This window comes from Apodemus sylvaticus, chromosome 23 (assembly GCF_947179515.1).
Source record: "Apodemus sylvaticus chromosome 23, mApoSyl1.1, whole genome shotgun sequence".
Classification (NCBI taxonomy): domain Eukaryota; kingdom Metazoa; phylum Chordata; class Mammalia; order Rodentia; family Muridae; genus Apodemus; species Apodemus sylvaticus.
Window position 1 is genome coordinate 55,593,318 of NC_067494.1, and position 24,977 is coordinate 55,618,294.

The 24,977-nt window shown below is 38.2% G+C and overlaps 1 protein-coding gene and 1 pseudogene across 1 annotated transcript; both read right to left on the minus strand.

Moving 5' to 3' along the window:
- Positions 1-2,812: 2,812 nt before the first annotated feature.
- Positions 2,813-3,642, minus strand: LOC127674068 (vomeronasal type-1 receptor 4-like; annotated as a pseudogene).
- Positions 3,643-7,727: 4,085 nt separating this feature from the next.
- Positions 7,728-8,597, minus strand: LOC127673793 (vomeronasal type-1 receptor 4-like). The gene has a single exon (XM_052169549.1). The coding sequence runs from the start codon at positions 8,595-8,597 to the stop codon at positions 7,728-7,730; it is 870 nt and encodes a 289-aa protein (XP_052025509.1).
- Positions 8,598-24,977: the final 16,380 nt, after the last annotated feature.

Here is a 24,977-nt window from a genome sequence, read left to right on the forward strand (position 1 = left end):
TTTCATACTTACAATTTAATATTATATTTAGCTTTGAATAAATATTCTACCATAATCAGAAAACCCCAGATGGATCTGATTGGCCCTGTATGCAGCACGATGAACTAGATGCAATGGGACATTTATACTAACATGCAGAATCTTGGAAAACTTAATTTATAGATCTACAGTAGAATATTGGAAAACTCAGAGGCAGAGGAATGAGATACATTAAAAGGAAAATGCTTCCCAAGATGTACAAGGCTTCAATGACAATATGAATCAATTTTCTGTCTGGAAAGATGATTCAAGTGCTAAAGTGCTTACTGTGGAGAGCATGTAGATGAGAGTTTTACCTCCAAGCTTTTCTAACCTCAAGTGAAGCTTCATCTACTTGTACTTACAGGGGCATATACAGTTGGATCTCTGAGCCTGACTGACAGGTCTTTCTAAGTATAATTATGAGCTTTAGGTTCTCTGACACATACACTCACAAAGATGTGCAAGCTCTGGGGCTCTAAAGTAACAATGTTGACTATAGTTATTTTTTCTTGCATATGGAAGATGTTAAGACAGATCTAAAAAGCTTGTATTTCAAACAAATGGTTTTATAGTTATGTACTTCAAAGTTTCTTTTTTCTAATTTTCAATTTTTTAATTTTTATTTTTTTAAATTTTTTACTTTTTAAATTTTCTATATTCTTTGTTTACATTCCAAGTCTTTCCCCTTTCCTGGTTCCCCCCTCCCATCAGTCTCATAAGCCCTCTTCCCTCCACCCATTTCCCAATCACCCCTCTCCCATTTCTCTGACCTGCTATTCCCCTACAATGCTGGATCAAGTCTTTTCAGGACCAGGGCCCACTCTTTCCCTCTTCTTGGGTATCATTTGATATGCTAATTGTGTCTTGAGAATTCAGAGCTTCTGGGCTAATTAATATACACTTATCAGTGATTGCATTCCATGTGTACTCTTTTGTGATTGGGTTACCTCACTTAGGATGATATTTTCCAGTTCCAACCATTTGCCTAAGAATGTCATGAATTCATCGTTTTTAATTGCTGAGCAGTATTCCATTGTGTAAATAAATCACATTTTCTGTATCCATTCCTCTATTGAGGGATATCTGTGTTCTTTCCAGCTTCTGGCTATTATAAATAAGGCTGCTACGAACATAGGGGAGCATGTGTCCTTATTGCATGTCGGGGAATACTGTGGGTATCCACTACATAAACAAACTCAAAGAAAAAAAAACACATGGTCATTTCAAAGTTTCTATTGCTATTATAAAGCACCATGAAAAAAAAAGAATTTGGGCAGGGCGGTGGTGGCGCATGCCTTTAATCCCAGCACTTGGGAGGCAGAGACAGGCGGATTTCTGAGTTTGAGGCTAGTCTGCTCTACAGAGTGAGTTCCAGGGCATCCAGGGCTACAGAGAGAAACCCTGTCTCGAAAACAACAACAACAACAACAAAAAAGTTGTGGAGGAAAGGATTTATGTTTATCTTATATTTCCAAGCAACAGTCTATCACTGATAGAAGGAAGGACAGATACTAAAGGCAGGAACCTAAATTCAACTACTGAAGAAAATCGCGTGGATGAAAGATGATTACAGGCTTTTGTCCTGTGGCTTACACAGCCTGCTTTATTATACCTGTGAACACCAACTGCCAAGGGGTTACATCATTCACTGAGAGTAAGGCCATTTCCCATCACACATTAATCAAGAAACGCCTGATAGACTTACCATAGGACGATCTGTTGGTGGTATTTTCTTAATTGAGGTTCTATTTTAAAATTACTCTAGCTTTGTTGTTGACATAAAATATTGCATAATTTGATTATTGTAATTAAATTTTTATTGAGTATATGACCATATATATAATAGGATATATAATATATAAGCATTTACATGCAAGAAACTATCACAAGTTATAATATAAAAATGAAATTTCAGTTTCAATTATACTTCAATAAATCTGGAATAGTGTTGGCTCTAAAAAGACAAAGAAATCAGGGAAGGGGTTGCAGGAAGGAGAGATGGGAAAGGGGGTTTGTGGAGTGAAAATTAGGAATTGGGATAACATGAAAATTAAAAATAAAATAATTATTAAAACCATTAAAAATGAAAAAACAAACAAATACAGGCAACCTGGTCACACATGTACAGCTATTCTTGAATTAAACAATATTCAAAATAATTAAAAATAACCCAAGAATTCACAGAAGTCAGCCTAAATGTCCATTGTTTGCTATAACCTTCTCTAGTGCATTTATTACTATACTCACATGTTGACTGTTCTTTATTAGTTGAGTACTATCATAGTTCTGAATGTTTTCTGTTTAGAGCACATGGGTAATTAAACTATTTGATTATGTTTCAATTGGAATTAATTTTTTGTCAAAAGAAGTAGGTAAAAACAATTGTGCAATAAATTTTAGTCTGTAGCTGTAGAAAAAGAGAAGATAAATATCAAGAAAACATATTGTAAACTAAATCATATTTTTACAAAATATGAAATTATTTATACAAATTGCTTAATATTGTTTATGAGAAAAAAATGAGATAAACCAATATGTACTTTTTAATATATTCATTATTTGTATTATACATGATAGTTCATGACTGCCCACCACCTGCTTTTGTGATGTAATTGAGTATGTATACATGATTGAATGAAATACACACATTGTTCAAAATCATATGATCTGGATGTTACTAATATGGTTAGGGTATTCTGTTCCCTACACAAGCAGAACAGATGGAAAACTCACAAAGTTAGCATCACAAAGTAATAGTATGAAAGGAATTCAGACTATTCAGACTATTCAGTCATGCATTGACTATTAAAGCCATGTTTGCCCATAATGAAGTTGTATTATGCATTGGAGATAATTTAACTTGGAAGACACAAGAAATTGTGTAAAAGAAGACAAAGGTGCTCACCAAGAGCAGAATGGTCTTTGTGGCTCTGATCTCAGGGGAGAACCTGATGGAAAAGTTGCTTCTGTGAATGGGCTTCGTTCTCTGCTTATGTCTGTAGAGAATGCAAACCATGTAGCAGCTGGACCAAAGCATCAGAACATGAGCAACATATCAGGAACAGGGAGAAATATTGCATTGAGAATGTCAGTGACCTTGTCATCATGAACAGTAAAACAGAATTCATACAACCTTAGGCGTGTAATGTTGCTATTGTTCAGTCTTGCTGTTACGTACATGGAAAAAGAAATGTTTATTATGAATGAAAGGACCCAGCTCATATACACACAAAAAGCAATGTAACGAGGAGCCTTGACTTTAAGCTGTGCCCATCTGGAGGCCTTTGGATTGATGGTGATGGCCTGGAAGACACTCAGAAAGCAGGTGCTGCTGATGGACACATTCCCTCTTTTTCTGTGAAGATAGAAGATCAGTTTTCACCCAGTGGCATTGAGGAAGTCTTTCATTTCAAAAGTTGACACTGTGTGGGGAACTCCTTTGCTCAGGAGAGTTAAGAAGTTGGCTACAATCAAATGCTGCAGAATCCAGTCTGTGAACTTTAACTTGCACACCTCAAAGTAAAGCATCAGATAATGGTAGAATAAAAGGAAGTTGCCCAGAGTCCCAACTTCAGTCTGTGATAAAATGATCACACTTATTACAATGTCCCTGGCTTCCATGCTCTCAAATCTTGAGTTTTTAGAATTCTGATATGGGAGGATAAAATAATAGGCTATATGCATTATATTTCATCCTACATTCTATATTCATAAGGCTTATGCAGAATGCATCCTTGATTTATTTATAGGGATTCAAATAACTTCACTATAAACTGAGAGTATATGATGCACCATCCCTAATTTTATAGGAAGTGTATACAACTTAGTCAATATTCACATATGAGGAGAATTTTCTGCTCTGGATTTAAATAAGCAGATAAGAAAAAATAAGATAAGATCCTGTTAGTCAAGCATTTACACGTCCATGCTCCGTTACTGATAAGGGAGGACTTTTAGAGTACAAAGTTGACAGGCCACGGGGATCCACCACTACCTGAAAAATCATTCAAGGCCATCTGTAAATTGAACAGCTTTATATACTTTATAGGCAATATTTATTTTACATCTACAAAATTACTAATGTCGTATAATTTTTGTTCTTTTAATTTCCATGTGTGTTTACCATTTTTTTTCAGAATGAAATATCAATTCTTAGTAAATACTGGGAATTTTGATGTATAGTAGAAAATATGACCCCGCAGTAAACGGTATCAGGTGAAGTATGTGTATATCTATATACATTAAAAATGGCCCATTTTTAGATGCTGCTTAACAGTGCATTTATACTTATGCTCATAAAACAAATAAAATGATGGCCTAATAGAAACCAGTCCTACTCACATGCCATATATTAATTTTCAGAAACAACATTAGCACAAGGCAATAGGGTGTCGATTATGAAATTGTGATTGTGGACATGATGATATACTTCAATGTTAAGTGGTACCTGAAACAGTGATCTCTGGACAGGATTGTAAGGTTTGCAAACCACTCGCCTCCAGCATGAGGTATACACAGTGCCTTTTGTCAGGATCATGTTTTGCACTTTGTGACCAATGAAGAACTTGAGGCTAGAGAGTTGACTTATTATTTAAGAATTATTTCATGAATTCATTGTTTCTGATGGCTGAATAGTATTCCATTGTGTAAATATACCACATTTTTTGTATCCATTCCTCCGTTGAGGGACACCTGGGTTCTTTCCAGCTTCTGGCTATTACAGACAGGGCTGCTATGAACATAGTGAAGCAAGTGTCCTTACTGCATGCTAGGGAATCTTCTGGGTACATGCCCAGGAGTGGTATAGCAGGGTCCTCAGGATGTGTCATGCCCAGATTTCTGAGGAACCGGCAGACTGATTTCCAAACTGTTTGTACCATCTTGCAATACCACCAGCAGTGGAGGAATATTCCTCTTTCTCCACATCCTCACCAACACCTGCTGTCTCCTGAGTTTTAACCTTAGATATTTATTCTTAAATGCAGAATTTGGGAAATTTTAATTTATACAACCACAAGAGAAGAGTGGAAAACTCAGTATCAAAAGAATGGGAGGTATTAGGAATTAATTGATTGGCCAACATGTACAAGTCTTCAGTTATAATATGTGCCAATTTGCTATCAGGAGAGTTGTCTCAAGTAGTAAAAATGTTTACTCTATAATTCATGTAGCTGAGATTTTTTACCTCCAAACCTTTAAACCCTAATTGAAGCTTCATCCACCTATAGCTTCAGAGGCAGATAGAATAGGATCTCTGAGCCTGTCTGACTAGTCAGTCTAGTTAAACACATGAGCCTTAGGTTCTCTGACACTTAAACTCACAAATATGTGTAAGCTCTGAGGCTCTAATGTAACAGTACTGGCTATACTTATTGTTTCTTGCATGTGAACAATGTTAAGGCAGACTTTGTTTGTGATAGCCAAGAGCTAGAAACAATCCACATGTCCCACAATAGAAGTATGCACACAGAACATGTTGTTCATTTATACAATGGAATACTACTCAGATATTAAGAATGTGTACACCCTGAGTTTTGCAGGTAAATGAATGGAACTACAAAATATCATCCTGAGTGAGATAACTTGGTCCCTAAATGCTATGCATGGTATGTACTCACTAATATGTGGATATTAATCATACATATACAGAAGGCCCTGGATATAATCCATGGAACTAAAAATGGTTAAAAAGTTGAAGGGACCAAGTGAGGACACCTCAGTTCCACTTGGGAGGAGAAGAAGCAATCTCAAGAGGAGAGATGGGGGAATGATCAGGGTGGGAAAGAAAGCATTGAGGGGAAGAGTGAAAAACTATCATGTATTGGGTGGAAGGAACATGACTGAAGCCTTGAGAACCAGCAAAAAGAATGGAAACAGGTAAGAGGTTGTATAAGGAAGTAGGAGGTGGATAGACCCTCCAAAATGTACCAGAGACCAGGGGGGGAAAGACTCTCAGGATTCAACAGGAGAGACCTTAGATGAAATGTCCTACACCATGAGAGGGAACTCATGATGCTATGTGTGCTCACAAAAATTTGTGTATCATGACTACCGTCTGAAAGACCCAAGAAACAGCTGAAAGAGTCAGATTCAGATATTTACACCCACCTAAAGGACAGGAGATGGTGACCCCTGTGGTTGAATTAGGGAAAAGCTGGAAGAAGCTCAGGAGGAGGGCTCCTCTTGGAAGACTAACAGTCTCAAATAATGTGGACCCCTGAGACCTCTCAGACAGTGGTCCGCCAACTAGGCAGCATACACCAGCTGAAATGAGGCCCCCAAGATATACACAGGAGAGGACTGCCAAATCTGGACCCAGTCAGAGAATATGAACCTAACCTTGTAGAGATTGAAGGCCCCAGGGTGTGGAGTTGTCTACTTGGGTGGGGGGTTGTGGGGTCAGGGCATCCTCATGGAGATGGGGGTAGGATGCATGGGATGTGGAACATTCAAAAATTGAATAAAATCTGGCAGTAAAAAACATTTAAGTCATATTGAAAAAATACACATCTTAGAAGCTTGTATCTCAAAATATTGGTTTTAGAGTTATGGGTTTCAGACTTTCTATAGCTATGATAAAACACCATTACAAAAAACATTTTGGGGAGGAAAGCATTCATGTTTATCTCACACTTCCAAGCAATAGTTTATTGCTGATGGGATAAAGGGCAGGCACCTGAGGCAAGTAACTAAAATCAAGGACTGAAGCAGAAGTCATGGAGGAATGATGATTACAGGCTTCCTTCCTATAGCTTGCATAACTTTCATATCCATGAATATCAACTCTCAAGGGATTACACCATTCACCGAGAGCAGGAACCTCTCACATCACACATTAATCTAGGAAATGCAAGACAGTCTGAGAATAGGGCAAACTCTTGGTGGTATTTTCCTAATTGAGGTTCTCTTTTTTCAACTTACTCTTTCTGTATCGTTGACATAAAACTTTCCAGCACAAAATGTCGCATAATTTGATTATAGTAATCAAATTTTCATTGAATATATGTACATTATATATAATGTGTATAATATATATATAATATATAAGTATATATGTAGGAAATTATCACAAGTTATAATATAAAAATGACATTTCAGTCTCAATTATACCTTAATAAATATGGAATAGTATTGGCTGTAAAAAACAAAACCCAAGAATTCACTGACCTCAACTTTAGTGTCCATTGCTTGGTAAAACCTTCCCCTGTGTCTTCACTACTATATTTACATGCAGGTTGTTTTTGTTAGCCAAATCCTATTATGTCTGAATGTTTTCAGTTCAGAGCATATGGGTAATTAAACTATTTTACTACAATCATTTGTAAATTTTTCTGGCAACAGAAATAAGTTAGAAAACACTTGTTCAATAAGTTTTAGCCTGTTCCTGTAGAAAAAGATAAATATCAACAAAATATATTGTAAACCAAAACGTTGTTTTACAAAGCATGACATTATCTATAAAAGTCGATTAATATTGTTTATGTGACAAACTATAGGATATGCAAAATAAACTTTATATTATAATCACTATTTGTAATTTTACAGATTATTTCATGAATGACCACCACCTGCTTTTGTGACATGATTGAATATGTAGATGTACTTTAAATACATAGAATATTTAAAACCATACAAACTTCTTGTTACTGATATGGTTAAGATATATTGTTTCCTATATAGGTAGAACAGAGTTAAGATTGACAGAATTAATGGCGGATCACCAAAAAGGGACACACAGTTGGGAAACTTGCAGTTACAATAAAACCCATTTTCACCAATAATGAGGTTGGATTATGTGCAAGAGACATGTTAATTTGTAAGACGCAAGAAACTGCGTAAAAGAAGACAAAGGTGCTCACCAAGAGCAGAATGGTCTTTGTGGCTCTGATCTCAGGGGAGGACCTGAAGGAAAAGTTGTTTCTATGAATGTGCTTCATTCTCTGCTTATGTTTGTAGAGAATGCAAACCATGTAGCCGCTGGAACAAAGCATCACCAACATGAGAAACACATCAGAAACAGAGAGAAATATTGCACTGAGAAGGTCACCAACCATGTCATCATGAACAGTATAACAGTATACAAACACCCTTAGGCGTGTAATGTTGCTATTGTTTGGTCTTGCTGTCATGTATATGGGAACAGCTATGTTTACTATTAATGACAGGACCCAGCTCATATACACACAAGAAGCAATGTAACGGGGAGATTTGACTTTAAGCTGTGCCCACCTGGAGGCCTTTGGACTGATGGTGATGGCCTGGAAGACACTCAGAAAGCAGGTGCTGCTGATGGACACACCCCTCCCTATTCTGTGAAGATAGAAGATCAGTTTGCACCCAATGTCATTGAGGAAGTCTTTCAATCCAAAAGCTGACACTGTGTGGGGAACTCCTTTACACAGGAGAGTTAAGAAGTTGGCTACAATCAAGTGCTGCAGAATCCAGTCTGTGAACTTTAACTTGCACCCCTCCAAGTAAAACATCAGATAATGGTAGAGTAAAAAGAAGTTGCCCAGGATCCCAACTGCAGTCTGTAATAAGAAGATTACACTTATTACAATGTCACTGGCTTCCATGCTCCATATTATATTATATATTACATCCTACATTCTAAATTCATAATTAGGCATATGCAGAAAACTTTCTTGATTATTTACAGGGCTTCACAAACTTCATTTTAATCTCAGAGTGTATAATATATCATTCTTAGTTTTGATCAAAGTATGTACCCCTTTATTTACATCTAAGCAGAAGCTGCTGCTCTAGCATTAGATAAGCTGATGAGGAAAAAAAGATAAGCTTATGAAAGTCAACTGTTTATACACCCATGCTTAGTTAATGAGGAAAGTGAGGACTTTTAAGTGCACAAAGTTAACAGATAGTCTACTGTGATCCAGAACGTCCTAAAAAATCATGTGAGTCCATCTGTACAGCCCCATGTATTTTATATGCTTTATATAGTTTATATTTTCAAAATTATTGATGTGGTATAATTTTTGTAGTTGTGTTTTCCTTGTTTGTGTACCTGATTTGTGTAGGATGAAATAGTAATTCCCAATAAATACTCAAAATTTTAATGTACAGCACAAAATATAACCCTGCAGTAACCAGTATCAGGAGAAGTATGTAAATACAAAACTGCCCCAATTTTTCCATTCAGCCCTATGTTTCATTTATACTTATGATGTTAAAGCAAATAAAATAATATCCTAAATGAAACCAATCAAACTCTCGCAACATACATTAATTTTCAAAAGAAAACAAGGAAAGTTAAAAGAGTGTGCATCACAACATTATGATTGTGGCCCTGATGATATACTTCAGTGCTAACTGGTACCTGAAACATTGATCTTGGCCAGGACTGTAAGTTTTGCACACCACCCAAAACCAGCATGATATGTATACACTGCCTTTTGTCAGCATCATTTTTTGTGCTTTGTAACCAATGAGTAGCTTAAAGAGAAATGGGTCAGTATTTAAGATCACTGGGTGCTCTTTCAGAGGATCTGAGTTTAGTGCTCAGTACAGATAACAGCTTACAGTCAACTGTATATCTAATTCTAGGGTTCCAAGAACATCTTTTGACATTTGAACATTCCAGCCATACATGTGTTGCACAGTAGTGCATTCATGCTTTAAAAAACACACACAGACACAAGGACACACACACACACAAACACACTAAAAATTGAATAAATTTCCAACCTCAGCTTGCTAAAATTTAAAAAAAAGGAAAATAATGCATTCCTTATAAAAATATCATCAGGTTCACTGGTATATTTTAACATGTAATAAAAGTTTCAATTTTCTACTTCAGAACATTGTATCCTCAACTGTCAAATTCATCCAACATTTATATGTTTCTGTCCAAAGGTAGATCTTCCGAATATCTATGAAAAGAAGATGGACCACATCTGACTGTCAGTGTTTGGATTGGTAATCAATAGGTTTCATTATTATGTAAAGTTTTCTCAGCATACTTTAGGAGGGAAGCAGCCTTATTATGATCTCAGACTACATACTTTTCAGAGAACATGCAGTCCATTTTTCCATCAATGGCCTCATGTGACAAATTTAATGCTATCAATTCAAGCAATCTACATTTGGCTATGCTCTCAAATTTTGATTTTATGGGTCATTTTACATTCTACCCTTTCTCTAAAGAACACCTCTAGAAACTGTAGAGTCATAGAATAAATAGGCAAGATTATCAGGATTATGCTGTATTAAGCTGTAGCCTCATTTTAAAACAAGTTTTCAGCACCTGTATTCTAAGGAATTATCCTTTGGAATAAACCACAAGAATTCAAGCAAGTGAAGGACTCATGAATGTGAGAGTGTCAGAGTCTGTGTTATGTGTGTATTACCTCATGTACATTTTGCCTGTGTCCTGAGCCCAGGATTCAGATGTGTCTCTAGTTGCTAGGTGTTGTGTGATGTAGTTCAATTCCAAGTTGAGTTTTTTCAAAGTCATGCTTAGCTAGAGACTTCTGATGAGTTATCTTTTTGAAATCTGACTTACAGAGCCTCCTGAATGCACCCAAAGTTCTGTTCTTCTTGCCAGGTTGCTGATTATAGTGCCAAGGTCTTATAGAGCCTGATATGTACTAAAGGGAGGAATCCAGTAACTGAGATATGGGAATATAATTCTGTGACCTCACCTCCCCTTAGACATGCAATTAAAATTTTACCTTTAGTAGTAGTGACAACTCAACTTTTCATAAAACAGGGGGAAACTTTTCTCAGCATCTTTTCTCCTGGTGTCCTGCATCAAAAACAATTGTTGATATCTTTTCAATGAAATATAGCAGATTGCTGTGATTGTTATCTTCTAATTTCTTTGCAGACCAGTATGGGTGATGAAATTACTTGGTATGTCTTATATACATCACCAATACATACTTACATCAACTCATTTCTGATTATCTGATATATCACAGCGCCAAATTTAGTTTATCCTTTCCGGAAATGAGTGTTCTGCATCATTAATTATAGAGTAGAATTTCAGCAACAGTAATATCTACTTTGGGACATTTAATTATTTTCAGAACAGGATGTGAATAATTTATATTCACCTTGGAAAACGTTGAGATCAAGTGCTGTCTTTTTTTTTTTTTCCTTCACTTCTTTTTTTTTTATTCGATATAATTTATTTACATTTCAAATGATTTCCCCTTTTCTAGCCCCCCCACTCCCCGAAAGTACCGCAAACCCCCTTCCCTTCCCCTGTCCTCCCACCCACCCCTTCCCACTTCCCCGTTCTGGTTTTGCTGAATACTGTTTCACTGAGTCTTTCCAGAAGCAGGGGCCACTCCTCCTTTCTTCTTGTACCTCATTTGATGTGTGGATTATGTTTTGGGTATTCCCGTTTTCTAGGTTAATATCCACTTATTAGTGAGTACATACCATGATTCACCTTTTGAGTCTGGGTTATCTCACTTAGTATGATATTCTCTAGCTCCATCCATTTGCCTAAGAATTTCATAAATTCATTGTTTCTAATGGCTGAATAGTACTCCATTGTGTAGATATACCACATTTTTTGCATCCACTCTTCTGTTGAGGTATACCTGGGTTCTTTCCAGCATCTGGCAATTACAAATAGGGCTGCTATGAACATAATAGAACATGTATCCTTATTACATGGTGGGGAGTCTTCTGGGTATATGCCCAGGAGTGGTATAGCAGGATCTTCTGGAAGTAAGGTACCCAGTTTTCGGAGGAACCGCCAGACTGATTTCCAGAGTGGTTGTACCAATTTGCAACCCCACCAGCAGTGGAGGAGTGTTCCTCTTTCTCCACACCCTCTCCAACACCTGCTGTCTCCTGAATTTTTAATCTTAGCCATTCTGACTGGTGTAAGATGAAATCTTAGGGTTGTTTTGATTTGCATTTCCCTAATGACTAATGAAGTTGAGCATTTTTTAAGATGTTTCTCCGCCATCCGAAGTTCTTCAGGTGAGAATTCTTTGTTTAACTCTGTACCCCATTTTTTAATAGGGTTGTTTGGTTTTCTGGAGTCTAACTTCTTGAGTTCTTTATATATATTGGATATTAGCCCTCTATCTGATGTAGGATTGGTGAAGATCTTTTCCCAATTTGTTGGTTGCCGATTTGTCCTCTTGATGGTGTCCTTTGCCTTACAGAAACTTTGTAATTTTATGAGGTCCCATTTGTCAATTCTTGCTCTTAGAGCATACGCTATTGGTGTTCTGTTCAGAAACTTTCTCCCTGTACCGATGTCCTCAAGGGTCTTGCCCAATTTCTTTTCTATTAGCTTCAGAGTGTCTGGCTTTATGTGGAGGTCCTTGATCCATTTGGATTTGAGCTTAGCACAAGGAGACAAGGATGGATCAATTCGCATTCTTCTGCATGCTGACCTCCAGTTGAACCAGCACCATTTGTTGAAAAGGCTATCTTTTTTCCATTGGATGTTTTCAGCCTCTTTGTCGAGGATCAAGTGGCCATAGGTGTGTGGGTTCATTTCTGGATCTTCAATCCTGTTCCATTGATCCTCCTGCCTGTCACTGTACCAATACCATGCAGTTTTTAACACTATTGCTCTGTAGTATTGCTTGAGGTCAGGGATACTGATTCCCCCAGATTTTCTTTTGTTGCTGAGAATAGTTTTAGCTATCCTGGGTTTTTTGTTGTTGCAGATGAATTTGATAATTGCTCTTTCTAACTCTGTGAAGAATTGAGTTGGGATTTTGATGGGTATTGCATTGAATCTGTATAGTGCTTTAGGCAAAATGGCCATTTTAACTATATTGATTCTACCGATCCAGGAGCATGGGAGGTTTTCCCATTTTTTGAGGTCTTCTTCCATTTCCTTCTTCAGAGTCTTGAAGTTCTTGTCATACAGATCTTTCACATGTTTGGTAGAGTCACCCCAAGATATTTTATACTGTTTGTGGCTATTGTGAAGGGGGTCATTTCCCTAATTTCTTTCTCAGCCTGCTTATCCTTTGAGTATAGGAAGGCCACTGATTTGCTTGAGTTGATTTTATAACCTGCCACTTTGCTGAAGTTGTTTATCACCTGTAGGAGCTCTCTAGTGGAGTTCTTTGGGTCACTTAGGTAGACGATCATGTCGTCTGCAAATAATGATAGTTTGACTTCTTCCTTTCCAATTTGTATCCCTTTGACCTCCTTATGTTGTCGAATTGCCCGAGCTAGTACCTCAAGTACAATATTGAAAAGATAAGGAGAAAGGGGGCAGCCTTGTCTGGTCCCTGATTTCAGTGGGATTGCTTCAAGTTTCTCTCCATTTAGTTTGATGCTGGCTACCGGTTTGCTGTATATTGCTTTTACTATGTTTAGGTATGGGCCTTGAATTCCTGTTCTCTCCAAGACTTTAAGCATGAAGGGATGCTGAATTTTGTCAAATGCTTTTTCAGCATCCAATGAAATGACCATGTGGTTTTGTTCTTTGAGTTTGTTTATGTAGTGGATTGTATTGATGGATTTCCGTATATTGAACCAACCCTGCATTCCCGGGATAAAGCCTACTTGATCATGGTGGATGATTGTTTTGATGTGTTCTTGGATTCGGTTGGCAAGAATTTTATTGAGTATTTTTGCATCGATGTTCATAAGGGAAATTGGTCTGAAGTTCTCTTTCTTTGTTGTATCTTTGTGTGGCTTTGGTATCAGCGTAATTGTGGCTTTGTAGAAGGAATTGGGTAGTGTTCCTTCTGTTTCTATTTTGTGGAATAGTTTGAAGAGTATTGGTGTTAACTCTTCTTTGAAGGTCTGGTAGAATTCTGCACTGAAGCCATCTGGTCCTGTGCTTTTTTTGGTTGGAAGACTTTGTATGACTCCTTCTATTTCTTTAGGCATTATGGGACTGCTTAGATGGTCTAGTTGGTCCTGATTTAATTTTGGTATTTGGTATCTGTCAAGGAAATTGTCCATTTCCTCCAGATTCTCCAGTTGTGTTGAGTATAGGCTCTTGTAGTAGGATCTGATGATTTTTTGGATTTCCTCAGTTTCCGTTGTTATATCTCCCTTTTCATTTCTAAGTTTGTTAATTTGGATACTTTCTCTGTGCCCTTTGGTCAGTCTGGCTAAGGGTTTATCTATCTTGTTGATTTTCTCAAAGAACCAGCTCCTGGTATTGTTGATTTTTTGTATGGTTCTCTTTGTTTCTACTTTATTGATTTCGGCCCTGAGTTTGATGATTTCCTGCCTTCTACTCCTGGGCGAAATAGCTTCTTTTTGTTCTAAGGCTTTCAGGTGTGTCATTAAGCTGGTAATGTATGCTCTCTCCATTTTCTTTTTGAAGGCACTCAGGGCTATGAGTTTTCCTCTTAGCACTGCTTTCATTGTGTCCCATAGGTTTGGGTATGTTGTGTTTTCATTTTCATTGTGTTCTAAAAAGTCTTTAATTTCTTTCTTTATTTCTTCCTTGACCAAGGTATCGTTGAGTAGAGTATTGTTCAGTTTCCACGTGTATGTGGGCTTTCTGTTGTTTCTGTTGCTATTGAAGACCACTTTTACTCCATAGTGATCAGATAGGAGGCATGGGATTAGTTCTATCTTCTTATATTTGTTGAGGTCTGTCTTGTGACCAATTATATGGTCGATTTTGGAGAAGGTACCATGAGGTGCTGAGAAAAAGGTATATTCTTTTGTTTTAGGATAGAATGTTCTATATATATCTGTTAAATCTAATTGGTCCAAAGCTTCAATTAGTTTCATTGTGTCCCTGTTTAGTTTCTGTTTTCCTGATCGGTCCATTGAGGAAAGTGCAGTGTTGAAGTCACCCACAATTATTGTGTTAGGTGCAATGTGTGCTTTTAGTTTTAATAAAGTTTCTTTTACGAAAGAGGGTGCCCTTGCATTTGGTGCATAGATGTTCAGGATTGACAGTTCGTCTTTTTGTATTTTTCCTTTGACCAGCAAGAAGTGTCCCTCAGGGTCTCTTTTGATGACTTTGGGTTGAAAGTCAATTTTATCTGATATTAAAATGGCTACTCCAGCTTGTTTCCTGAGACCATTTGCTTGTAAAATTGTCTTCCAGCCTTTTACTCTAAGGTAGTGTTTGTCTTTGACCCTGAGGTGTGTTTCCTGTAAGCAGCAAAATGTAGGGTCCTGTTTACGTATGCATTCAGTTAGTCTGTGTCTTTTTATTGGGGCATTAAGTCCATTGATGTTAAGAGATATTAAGGAATAGTGATTGTTACTTCCTATCATTTTTGACGTTATTTTTTAAATTTTAATGCTTAACTTCTTTTGGGTTTGATGAAAGGTTACTACCTTGCTTTTTCCAGGGTGAAGTTTCCCTCCTTGTATTGGTGTTGTCCTCCTATTATCCTTTTTAGGGCCGGGTTTGTGGATAGATATTGGGTAAACTTGGTTTTGTCATGAAATATCTTAGTTTCTCCATCTATGGTGATTGAGAGTTTTGCTGGATATAGTAGTTTTGGTTGGCATTTGTGTTCTCTTAGAGTCTGCATGAGATCTGCCCAGGACCTTCTAGCCTTCATAGTCTCAGGTGAAAAGTCTGCTGTGATTCTGATAGGTCTTCCTTTATATGTTACTTGGCCTTTTTCTCTTACTGCCTTTAGTATTCTTTCTTTGTTTAGAACATTTGGTGTTTTGATTATTATGTGACGGGAAGTATTTCTGTTCTGGTCCAGTCTGTTTGGAGTTCTGTAGGCTTCTTGTATATTCATGGGCATCTCTCTCTTTAGGTTAGGGAAGTTTTCTTCCATAATTTTATTGAAGATGTTTGCTGGCCCTTTAAGTTGTAAATCTTCACTCTCATCTATGCCTATAATCCTTAGGTTTGGTCTTCTCATTGTGTCCTGGATTTCCTGGATATTTTGGGTTACAAGCTTTTTGCATTTTGCATTTTCTTTAACTGTTGAGTCCATGGTTTCTATGGAATCTTCAGCATCTGAGATTCTTTCTTCTATCTCTTGTATTCTGTTGTTGATATTTGCATCTCTGTCCCCTGATTTCTTCCCAAGGCTTTCTATCTCCAAAGTTGTCTCCCTTTGAGTTTTCTTAGTTGTTTCTACTTCTGATTTTAGATCCTGGGTGGTTTTGCTTAGCTCCTTCACTTGCATGTTTGTGTTTTCCTGTAATTCTTTAAGAGATTTTTGTGTTTCCTCTTTCATGAGCTCAGCCTGTTGACCAAAGTTCTCCTGTATTTCTTTAAGAGATTTTTGTGTTTCGTCTTTCATGACCTCAGCCTGTTGAGCAAAGTTCTCCTGTATTTCTTTAAGTGTTTTTTGCATTTCCTCCTTGTTGGCTTTTGTATTCTCCTGGATTTCTTTCAATGATTTTTGTGTTTCCCTTGCAAGGGCTTCTAACTTTTGATCCATTTTCTCCTGAATTTCTTTATGTATGACCTTCATGTGTTCCTGTACCAGCATCATGACCAGTGATTTTAAATCCAAATCTTGTTTTACTGGTGTGCTGGGGTATCCTGGACATGTTGGTAGAGGAGAATTGGGTTCAGATGTTGCCATATTGCCTTGATTTCTGTTAGTGACGTTCCTGCATTTGCCTTTTGCCATCTAGTTCTCACTGGTGTTAGTTTATCTTCTCAGTGCTGGACTCACCAGTGCAAGCTGCCCCTTCCCAGTTGGCCTCTGGTGCACAGCTTACCTCCTGCACTGCTTGTAGACAGTGTGCTGCTGCCCAGGCTGTTCCGATCCCAAAGCAGGCACCCGAAGGCTCCCGCTGGGGCCAGCTGGATTCACTGGAGCACACTGACTTCTCCCAGCTGGCCGCCCGGAAGCCCAGCTAGCCACTTGCAGGACTTGGAGATGTAATGCTGCCGCCCAGACTGATCTGGATCTCAGTCCGATCCGTGGAGTACGGAACCAAGATGGATGCACCTCTCCTGACTGGTGGGAGGCCGAGTTCTGAAGTGGCCTCCGTGCAGGAAAGGCGCCGCACAACTGCAGCTGCTTGCTGCCCGGCTGGTCAGAGAAGGTCAGTGGTCGTGGGCGCAGGGCCTAACTGGTCCCTGTGACGCCTTGGTTCCACTGCTGATGGCCCTTCAGCTGGAGCAGCCACTGCTGCCGCTGCCGCTGCCGCCGCCGCCGCCACCGCCGCTGGTTCCTTCCTCAAGTGCTGTCTTTGAAGTTAATTTTTCATTTGCTTTTATACCTGAGGAAAACATCATTTATGAGGACTGGTTGATATCAGTAACAGGAGGGAAGCATTATTTTCCATAAAATAAACAGATATTTCTGAAAATACATTCTCCAAAAGATGGAGCAGGTTAAGATGATAACTGTTCATCTGGGCTCTTGTGAGAAATCACACTAATCCGATTGGTCTATTAAGCTAGATGTGGCTGATTCGATTTTCTTCAGTTATTTCCAGTTCTCTCTCTCTCTCTCTCTCTCTCTCTCTCTCTCTCTCTCTCTCTCTCTCTCTCTCTCTCTCTTTCTCTCTCTCTCTCACACACACACATACACACACACACACACACACACACACACAGAGAGAGAGAGAGAGAGAGAGAGAGAGAGAGAGAGAGAGAGAGAGAGAGAGAGAGAAGAGAGACTCCCAGGAATTATTAACCACAACAATTAGCATCTTGATAGAATGAGAAGAAACAAAGGTCTGCTTAATTTTTAGAAACAGCATGGTGAGATAGGACATAAAAGGAGCCATATAGATGTAGCTAGCTATGTCTGTGCTATATTGGATGGTGTCACTTCTTACTGTAGTGTTAGTAACATGTTCCCTGAAACAACAAATAAGTCATTCTATTAAGTTGAGCTACTTGAACATGGTTATCAACAAGCAATAGCATATCTTATTGCAGTAAGACTAGGCACCATCTCTCCTATTATGACTGGAATAAGGGTGTTGGAGAGGGTGTGGAGAAAGAGGAACACTCTTCCACTGCTGGTGGGGTTGCAAATTGGTACAAACACTCTGGAAATCAGTCTGGCGGTTCCTCCGAAAACTGGGCACCTCACTTCCAGAAGATCCTGCTATACCACTCCTGGGCATATACCCAGAGGATTCCCCACCATGTAATAAGGATACATGCTCTACTCTGTTCATAGCAGCTCTATTTATAATTGCCAGATGCTGGAAAGAACCCAGGTATCCCTCAACAGAAGAGTGGATGCAAAAAATGTGGTATATCTGCACAATGGAGTACTATTCAGCCATTAGAAACAATGAATTCATGAAATTCTTAGGCAAATGGATGGAGCTAGAGAACATCATACTAACTGAGGTAACCCAGACTCAAAAGGTGAATCATGGTATGCACTCACTAATAAGTGGTTATTAACCTAGAAAACTGGAATACCCAAAACATAATCCACACATCAAATGAGGTACAAGAAGAAAGGAGGAATGGCCCCTGGTTCTGGAAAGACTCAGTGAAGCAGTATTCGGCAAAACCAGAACGGGGAAGTGGGAAGTGGTGGGTGGGAGGACAGGGGAAGAGAAGGGGGCTTACGGGACTATCGGGGAGTGGGGGGCTAGAAAAGGGGAAATCATTTGAAATGTAAATAAATTATATCGAAAAAAAATTAAAAAAAAAAAAAACAATTCAGTAGGAGGAAAGTTTCTCAAAGTAAGTCCAAAGAGTCAGAAACAGTCCAGTGTTTGGAGTCCATAAGAAGATTATGTTATACAACTGCAATTCTACCTTCTTGTCTTGGACTCTTTGCTATCTCATTCTTTGATTTCTTTGTTTTTGAAGTATTCCTTACGGAATTTAATTGTGAGTTTTTAGGGTCCTTGAACATAGCCATGATTGGTGGTCTGATGTCATTCCTATGTTCTTTAGTTACACTGAATTTTCAACACAATCTCTAATAAGGTTTACTATGCTCTGTTAGATGCATATTTTTTGGAATTTCATATTTGTATTTGTGAGCATGTGGAGTTATGAGGTTTGATGTTTTTTGTGATTAGTTAAGGTCTTATCTTTTTGTGGCTCGTGTTCCATTCTTTGGTTGCTGGATCCTTGGCTAGTGTAGCAGCTAAAGAGTCCCTGTTAGAGATGGCTTCTTCATGTTGCTTGGTGACACAAATTAATGGAAACTGCTAGGAGAAAAGAATGAATGTGCTATTGAAAAGACCTAGTGCGACTAACATCTGCAATAGGAATAGGAGTCCCCAGGTTTTTATGGTGTAGGTTGAGGTGAGGCTATTTCAAGTAACTTTCAGTAGGACATTGTATCTGGAGAGACAGGTATACAAGGTTATGGGGATCCTGGGTCCACAGCAGGACACAAAGCTTCCAATAAGTGGAGTTGGAATTGGAAGTGTGTCTCCTATATGCACACTGCTACTGAACTTTTAATTACCTTCTTAATTGTCTAATGAAAACATATGTTTCCTGCATGTAAGAGTGCATCATAAAATCTATAATTTTTATGATAAACCTTGGCAATATCTTCCTTCCTATGTAGTTTATCAATCATAGATGTTGTTAAGCATGATTCTGCAGGAAATGTGAACAAATTTCTCCTTACATCAGCTAGGAAACTGATGAAAGATAATAGTTAGAGAACACTATAGTCCATGTTGACGAAACATAATGTTCTATGTACATATACAAATATATATTCATATATATGTGTGTTTGTGTGTGTGTATGTGTGTGTGTGTGTGAGTGAGTGAGTTAGTGAGTAAGTGAGTGTATAGTATGTTTGTTTTATTGCCTCTTGCCTCCATGGATTCCATTTCTGGACCTTCCCTCCAACATTGATATTTCTAAATTAAAGTTTTATGAGATATGTAGTTGTATGATTTTAAAATTTTTTTCATTTTTCTTTTTACTGAAAATGATTCTTCTCACATACAGTACTTCTCAAGCACATTCTTCCATCCCGCTATTCTTCACAGGTGCCCTACCCAGATCTGTTATCTCTCATAGATCCACTCATCCTTGTTTCCTTCTCAGAAAAGAGAAAACTTCAGAAAGAAAACTGCCAAAAAAGACAAAGCAAAATACAACAAGACAAAGAAGATGCTCCCCTATAGAAGCTGGACAAGCCAAGCCAATAGGGAAGAGAGTCCTAAGAGCAGGCAACAGAGTCAGATACGCTCCCACTTCCACTCTTAGGAGTATCACAAAACCACCAACCATAACATAAATGCAGAGGACTTCATGCAGAACTATGCAAACCAGTTCTTGGTGCTTCAGTCTCCATAAGCCAACTGAGTCGTGTAATTCATTACTATTTATGTAACATCTAATATTCACTTATATATGAATACACAGCATATTATGTTTTAGATTCTTGGTTACCTCAATTTGAATGATTTCTATCTACTTGCATATATTCATCTGAAATTTTCCTGATGTCATTTTTAATAGCTGAGTAATACTGCGTTGTGTAAATGTAACACATTTGCTCTATCCGTTATTTAATTTAAAGACATCCAAGTAGTTTTACGTTTGTGAATATCATTAACAAAGCTCCAATAAGTTGGTTAATGTGTTTTATCTTCAATGCCAATGGAAAGCTGTAAGAAACTGTTTCAGACAGATTGAACTCTTTGGGTGTCAGTGAGGATGGACTTTTGCAAGAAGCTTCCTTTGAGGCTTCATAGATGGCAGAAAGGGCTAATGCAAGTGGGATGTCTCTGTTTACAAGCTGGGAGATGCTATAAAGAGCATGCTGATGTCACCTGGGAGTAATTTTGTTGACTGGGCCACCAGTTCAGGCACAGAACAGAAGCTTGCTGGGAAAAAGCAAAGAACATCAATTTAAGTACTACCAGTTTGTTTTCATACTCCATTTAATCATAAGAAAAACCAAATTCGAGGTCATAGATCAAGAGGGAGCTGGGTACTTCCCAATAGCTGGACAGTTTCTGTTTTAAGGAAACAGTTGTATGAGGTCTGACATCTGAAGAACAACTTTTCCATCTTGCTGGCAAGGTCAAACTGAGTTCATATTCCTAGATCCAGAAATCAACTTCAATCCTGATTGATGGAAACTCTCTAGACATTTTAGAATTTAATGAAAATGAAAGCACAACATACCCCAACTTAAGGGACACAATGAAATCAGTGCTAAGAGGAAAATTCAGTTCTGAGTGTCCACAAAAAGAAACTGGAGAGAGCATACTCTAACATCTTAACAGCACACCTGAAAGCTCTGGAACAGCAAGAAGTTAATAAGCCCAAAAGAATTACATCATAGGAAATAATCAAACTCCGGTCTGAAATTAACAAAGTAGAAACAAAAAGAACTATACAAAGAATCAACAACAGGTGCTGTCTTTTTTTTTTTTTTTTTTGAGAAAATCATCAAGATAGATAAACCCTTAGCCAGAATACATAGAGGGCACAGAACCAGTATCCAAATTAACAAAATCAGACATGAAAAGTGTGATATAACAAGAGAAACTGAGGAAATTCAAAATATCATCAGATCCTACTACAACAACCCATACTCAACACAGCAGGGAAATCTGGATGAAATGGACAATTTTCTAGACAGATAACAAATGTCAAAGATAAATCAGGATCAGATAGATCATCTAAATTGTCCCATAACCTCTAAAGAAATAGAAGCAGTTATTGAAAGTCTCACACACCAAAAAAGCACAGGACCAGACAGTTTTAGTGCAGAATTCTATCAGTCTTTAAAGAAAACCTTATACAAATACTCTTCAAACTATTCCACAAAATGGCAACAGAAGGAACACTACCCAACTCATTCTATGAAGCCAAAATTAATCCCACACCAAAACCACACAAAGATCCAACAAAGAAAGAGAACTTCCAAAGAATTTCCCTTATGAATATCGATGCAAAATACTCAATAAAATTCTTGGCACCTGAGATTCTCTATTCTATCTATTGTATTCTGTTGTTGATGTTTGAATCTCTGACTCCTTATTTCTTTCCAAGGTTTTCTATCTCCAGAGTTGTCTCCTATTGTGATTTCTTTATTGTTTCTATTTCCATTTTTAGATCCTGGATGGTTTTGTCCAGTTCCTTCACTTGCTTATTTGTTTCTGCTTTCCTGTAATTTATTAAGGAATTTTTGTGTTTCCTCTTTAAGGGCTTCTACCTCTTGATCTGTGATCTTCTCTATTACTTTAAGGTAGTTATTTATGTTCTTATTGAAGTCCTCTATCTGCACCATAAAATGTGATTTTCAATCCAGATCTTGCTTTTCTGGTGTGTCTGAGTATCCAGGAAGTGCTGTTGTGGGAGAACTGGGTTCAGATGGTTCCTTTGGTTTCTGTTGGTAATGTTCTTGCATTTGCCTTTCACCATCTGGTTATCTCTGGTATTACTTGTACCTCCTGTGTGCCTGGATGTCTGTCTCAGCACCTCTGGTTTCTCCCCTGGCACAGAAGAATGTGGCTCAGTCCAGCTCCTGGGTTCAGATGGAGCCTGGAAAGACCCTGTCTCAGCTAATCTGCAACTCCTGTGGTCCCTGAGCTCCTGGTTGTATCTACCTGCACAGACACTGGAGAAAAATGGTGGTTTCACCTCTAAACCCAGGAGTCAAAGCACACCCTGGAGACTGCTCTTCCCTGGGAGGATTGGTGTGCAGATATCTGCGGAGTATCCCAGATACTGGGTGCTAATGGAACCTGGCAGGACTCTGGCCCAGGTGCTCTCCCACTCCTATGTTTCATGTGCTCATGGCAGTACCTGTTTGCACATTCACCTGAGGGAAAATGGCAGTCGCACACACTGGAGACTAGTTCTCCCCTGGCAGGATTGGTGCACAGATGGCTGTGGATCAGCCCAGTTCCTAGGCACAGATGGAGCCCAGGATAATGTGTCCTGGATACTCTGCCACTCCCATGTTCCCTGTGCTCCTGGCCATACCTGTTTGCCCCTATTGCTGATATTTTTCAAAAGGGAATATTATATGCCAAAAGTCTATGTAGAAAGAAAAAAATTCCTGCGGACTTACTCTAGAATAGTTAGGAAATTTCTGTTCCAACAACTCAGATCATTTTCTAAAGGCAAATCTGTTTGCTTGCTTTGTTCAGCTTCAATGTATTAGCTTTCTATATAAATTATATTCTATTTAATATTATATTTTATTGTTAATCCCTTAAAACTCTTGTTTTCTAAATGGCAGATGGAAAGAGAATGTCTCTGAATGGGAGTGGGAGTAGGGAAGAACTAGGAGGAGTAGAGAGAGTGAATCAAGGTGCATTACCTGAGAAATAAATCTATTAGAAAAATAGGAAAAAAGAGAACTCAGAGTATCATTTCACTTAAAAGTGACAGTTATCAACCTTAGTCATGACCTTTCTGGTGGTGTTAAAAGGCCACTTACAGAGTGATCTCATATATATATATATAATTACTCATAACTGTAGCAACATTACAATTATAAATGAGCAATGAAAATGAATTTATGGTTGGTGACATGAAGAACTGTATTGATGAAATGAAGCAATAGGAAGGTTGAAAGCCACCACTTTAAAGTTTTAACAAATTCTTCCTATCACTGATGATTCTCCTAATAATTAATTATTTTACATACTTGGATATTTTACACTTTGAATATTTTATACATAACTCAGCACTCTTTCATTAAATTCTTGGTTTGTTCACCAAAAAAAAGAAAAAAGAAACAAGAGAAAGGACAGTTCAATAAGCACATTGCATTTCTCCTACTTTCTTGACAAATCAGAGGCTTCTTCAGAAGTTAGCACACAAGTCACCATTACCCATTGTAGTCACTTCATCCAGCACTCATGTTTTAATGGCAGACATATGACCTTCCTTTGTGTGTCCTATTGCCCTGAAAAGAGTACATTTAATGGTCACCAAAAATTTCAATATGGTTCCTAATGAATTACTTTCAGAAATTGCAACATGTCTTTTGGTGAATCTGCTTCTTTTTTTTTTTCAAGTAGTTTTATTGGCAATTAGCATTGCTTAGTTTTTTTTTTATTCAATATATTTTTTATTTACATTTCAAATGATTACCCCTTTCCTGGCTCCCCACTCCCCAAAAGTCCCATAAGCCCTCTTCCCTCCCTATATTCCCCTATCCACCCCTTCCCACTTCCCTGTTCTGGTATTGCCTTATTCTGTTGCACTGAGCCTTTCCAGAACCAGCGGCCATTCCTCCCTTCTTCTTGAACATCATTTGATATGTGAATTAAGTCTTGGGTATTCCAAGTTTCTAGGCTAACATCCGCTTATCAGTGAGTGCATACCATGATTAATCTTTTAAGACTGGGTTACCTCCCCAGACGCAAAAGGTGAATCATGGTATGCACTCACTAATAAGTGGATATTAACCTAGAAAACTGGAATACCCAAAACATAATCCACACATCAAATGAGGTACAAGAAGAAAGGAGGAGTGGCCCCTGGTTCTGGAAAGACTCAGTGAAGCAGTTTTCGGCAAAACCAGAACGGGGAAGTGGGAAGGGGTGGGAGGGAGGACAGGGGAAGAGAAGGGGGCTTATGGGACTTTCGGGGAGTGGGGGGCTAGAAAAGGGGAAATCATTTGAAATGTAAATAAATTATATCGAATAAAAAAAAGAATATAGGAAAAATATATATAAATAAAAAAAAAAAAAAGACTGAGTTACCTCAATTAGTATGATGTTCTCTGGCTCCATCCATTTGTCTAAGAATTTCATGAATTCATTGTTTCTAACTCCATTGTGTATATATACCACATTTTTTGTATCCATTCCTCCATTGAGGGACATCTGGGTTCCTTCCAGCTTCTGGTTATTATAATTAGGGCTGCTATGAACATAGTGAAACATGTATCCTTATTACATGGTGGGGAATCCTCTGGGTATATGCCCAGGAGTGGTATAGCAGGATCTTCTGGAAGTGAGGTGCCCAGTTTTCGGAGGAACCTCCACACTGCTTTCCAGAGTGGTTGTACCAATTTGCAACCCCACCAGCAGTGGAGGAGTGTTCCTCTTTCTCCACATGCTCGCCAGCACCTGCTGTCTCCTGAATTTTTAATCTTAGCCATTCTGACTGGTGTGAGGTGAAATCT

Coding starts and splice junctions, on each gene's coding strand:
- LOC127673793 (XM_052169549.1), bottom strand. CDS start 8,597: ATGGAAGCCAGTGACATTGTAATAAGTGTAATCTTCTTATTACAGACT.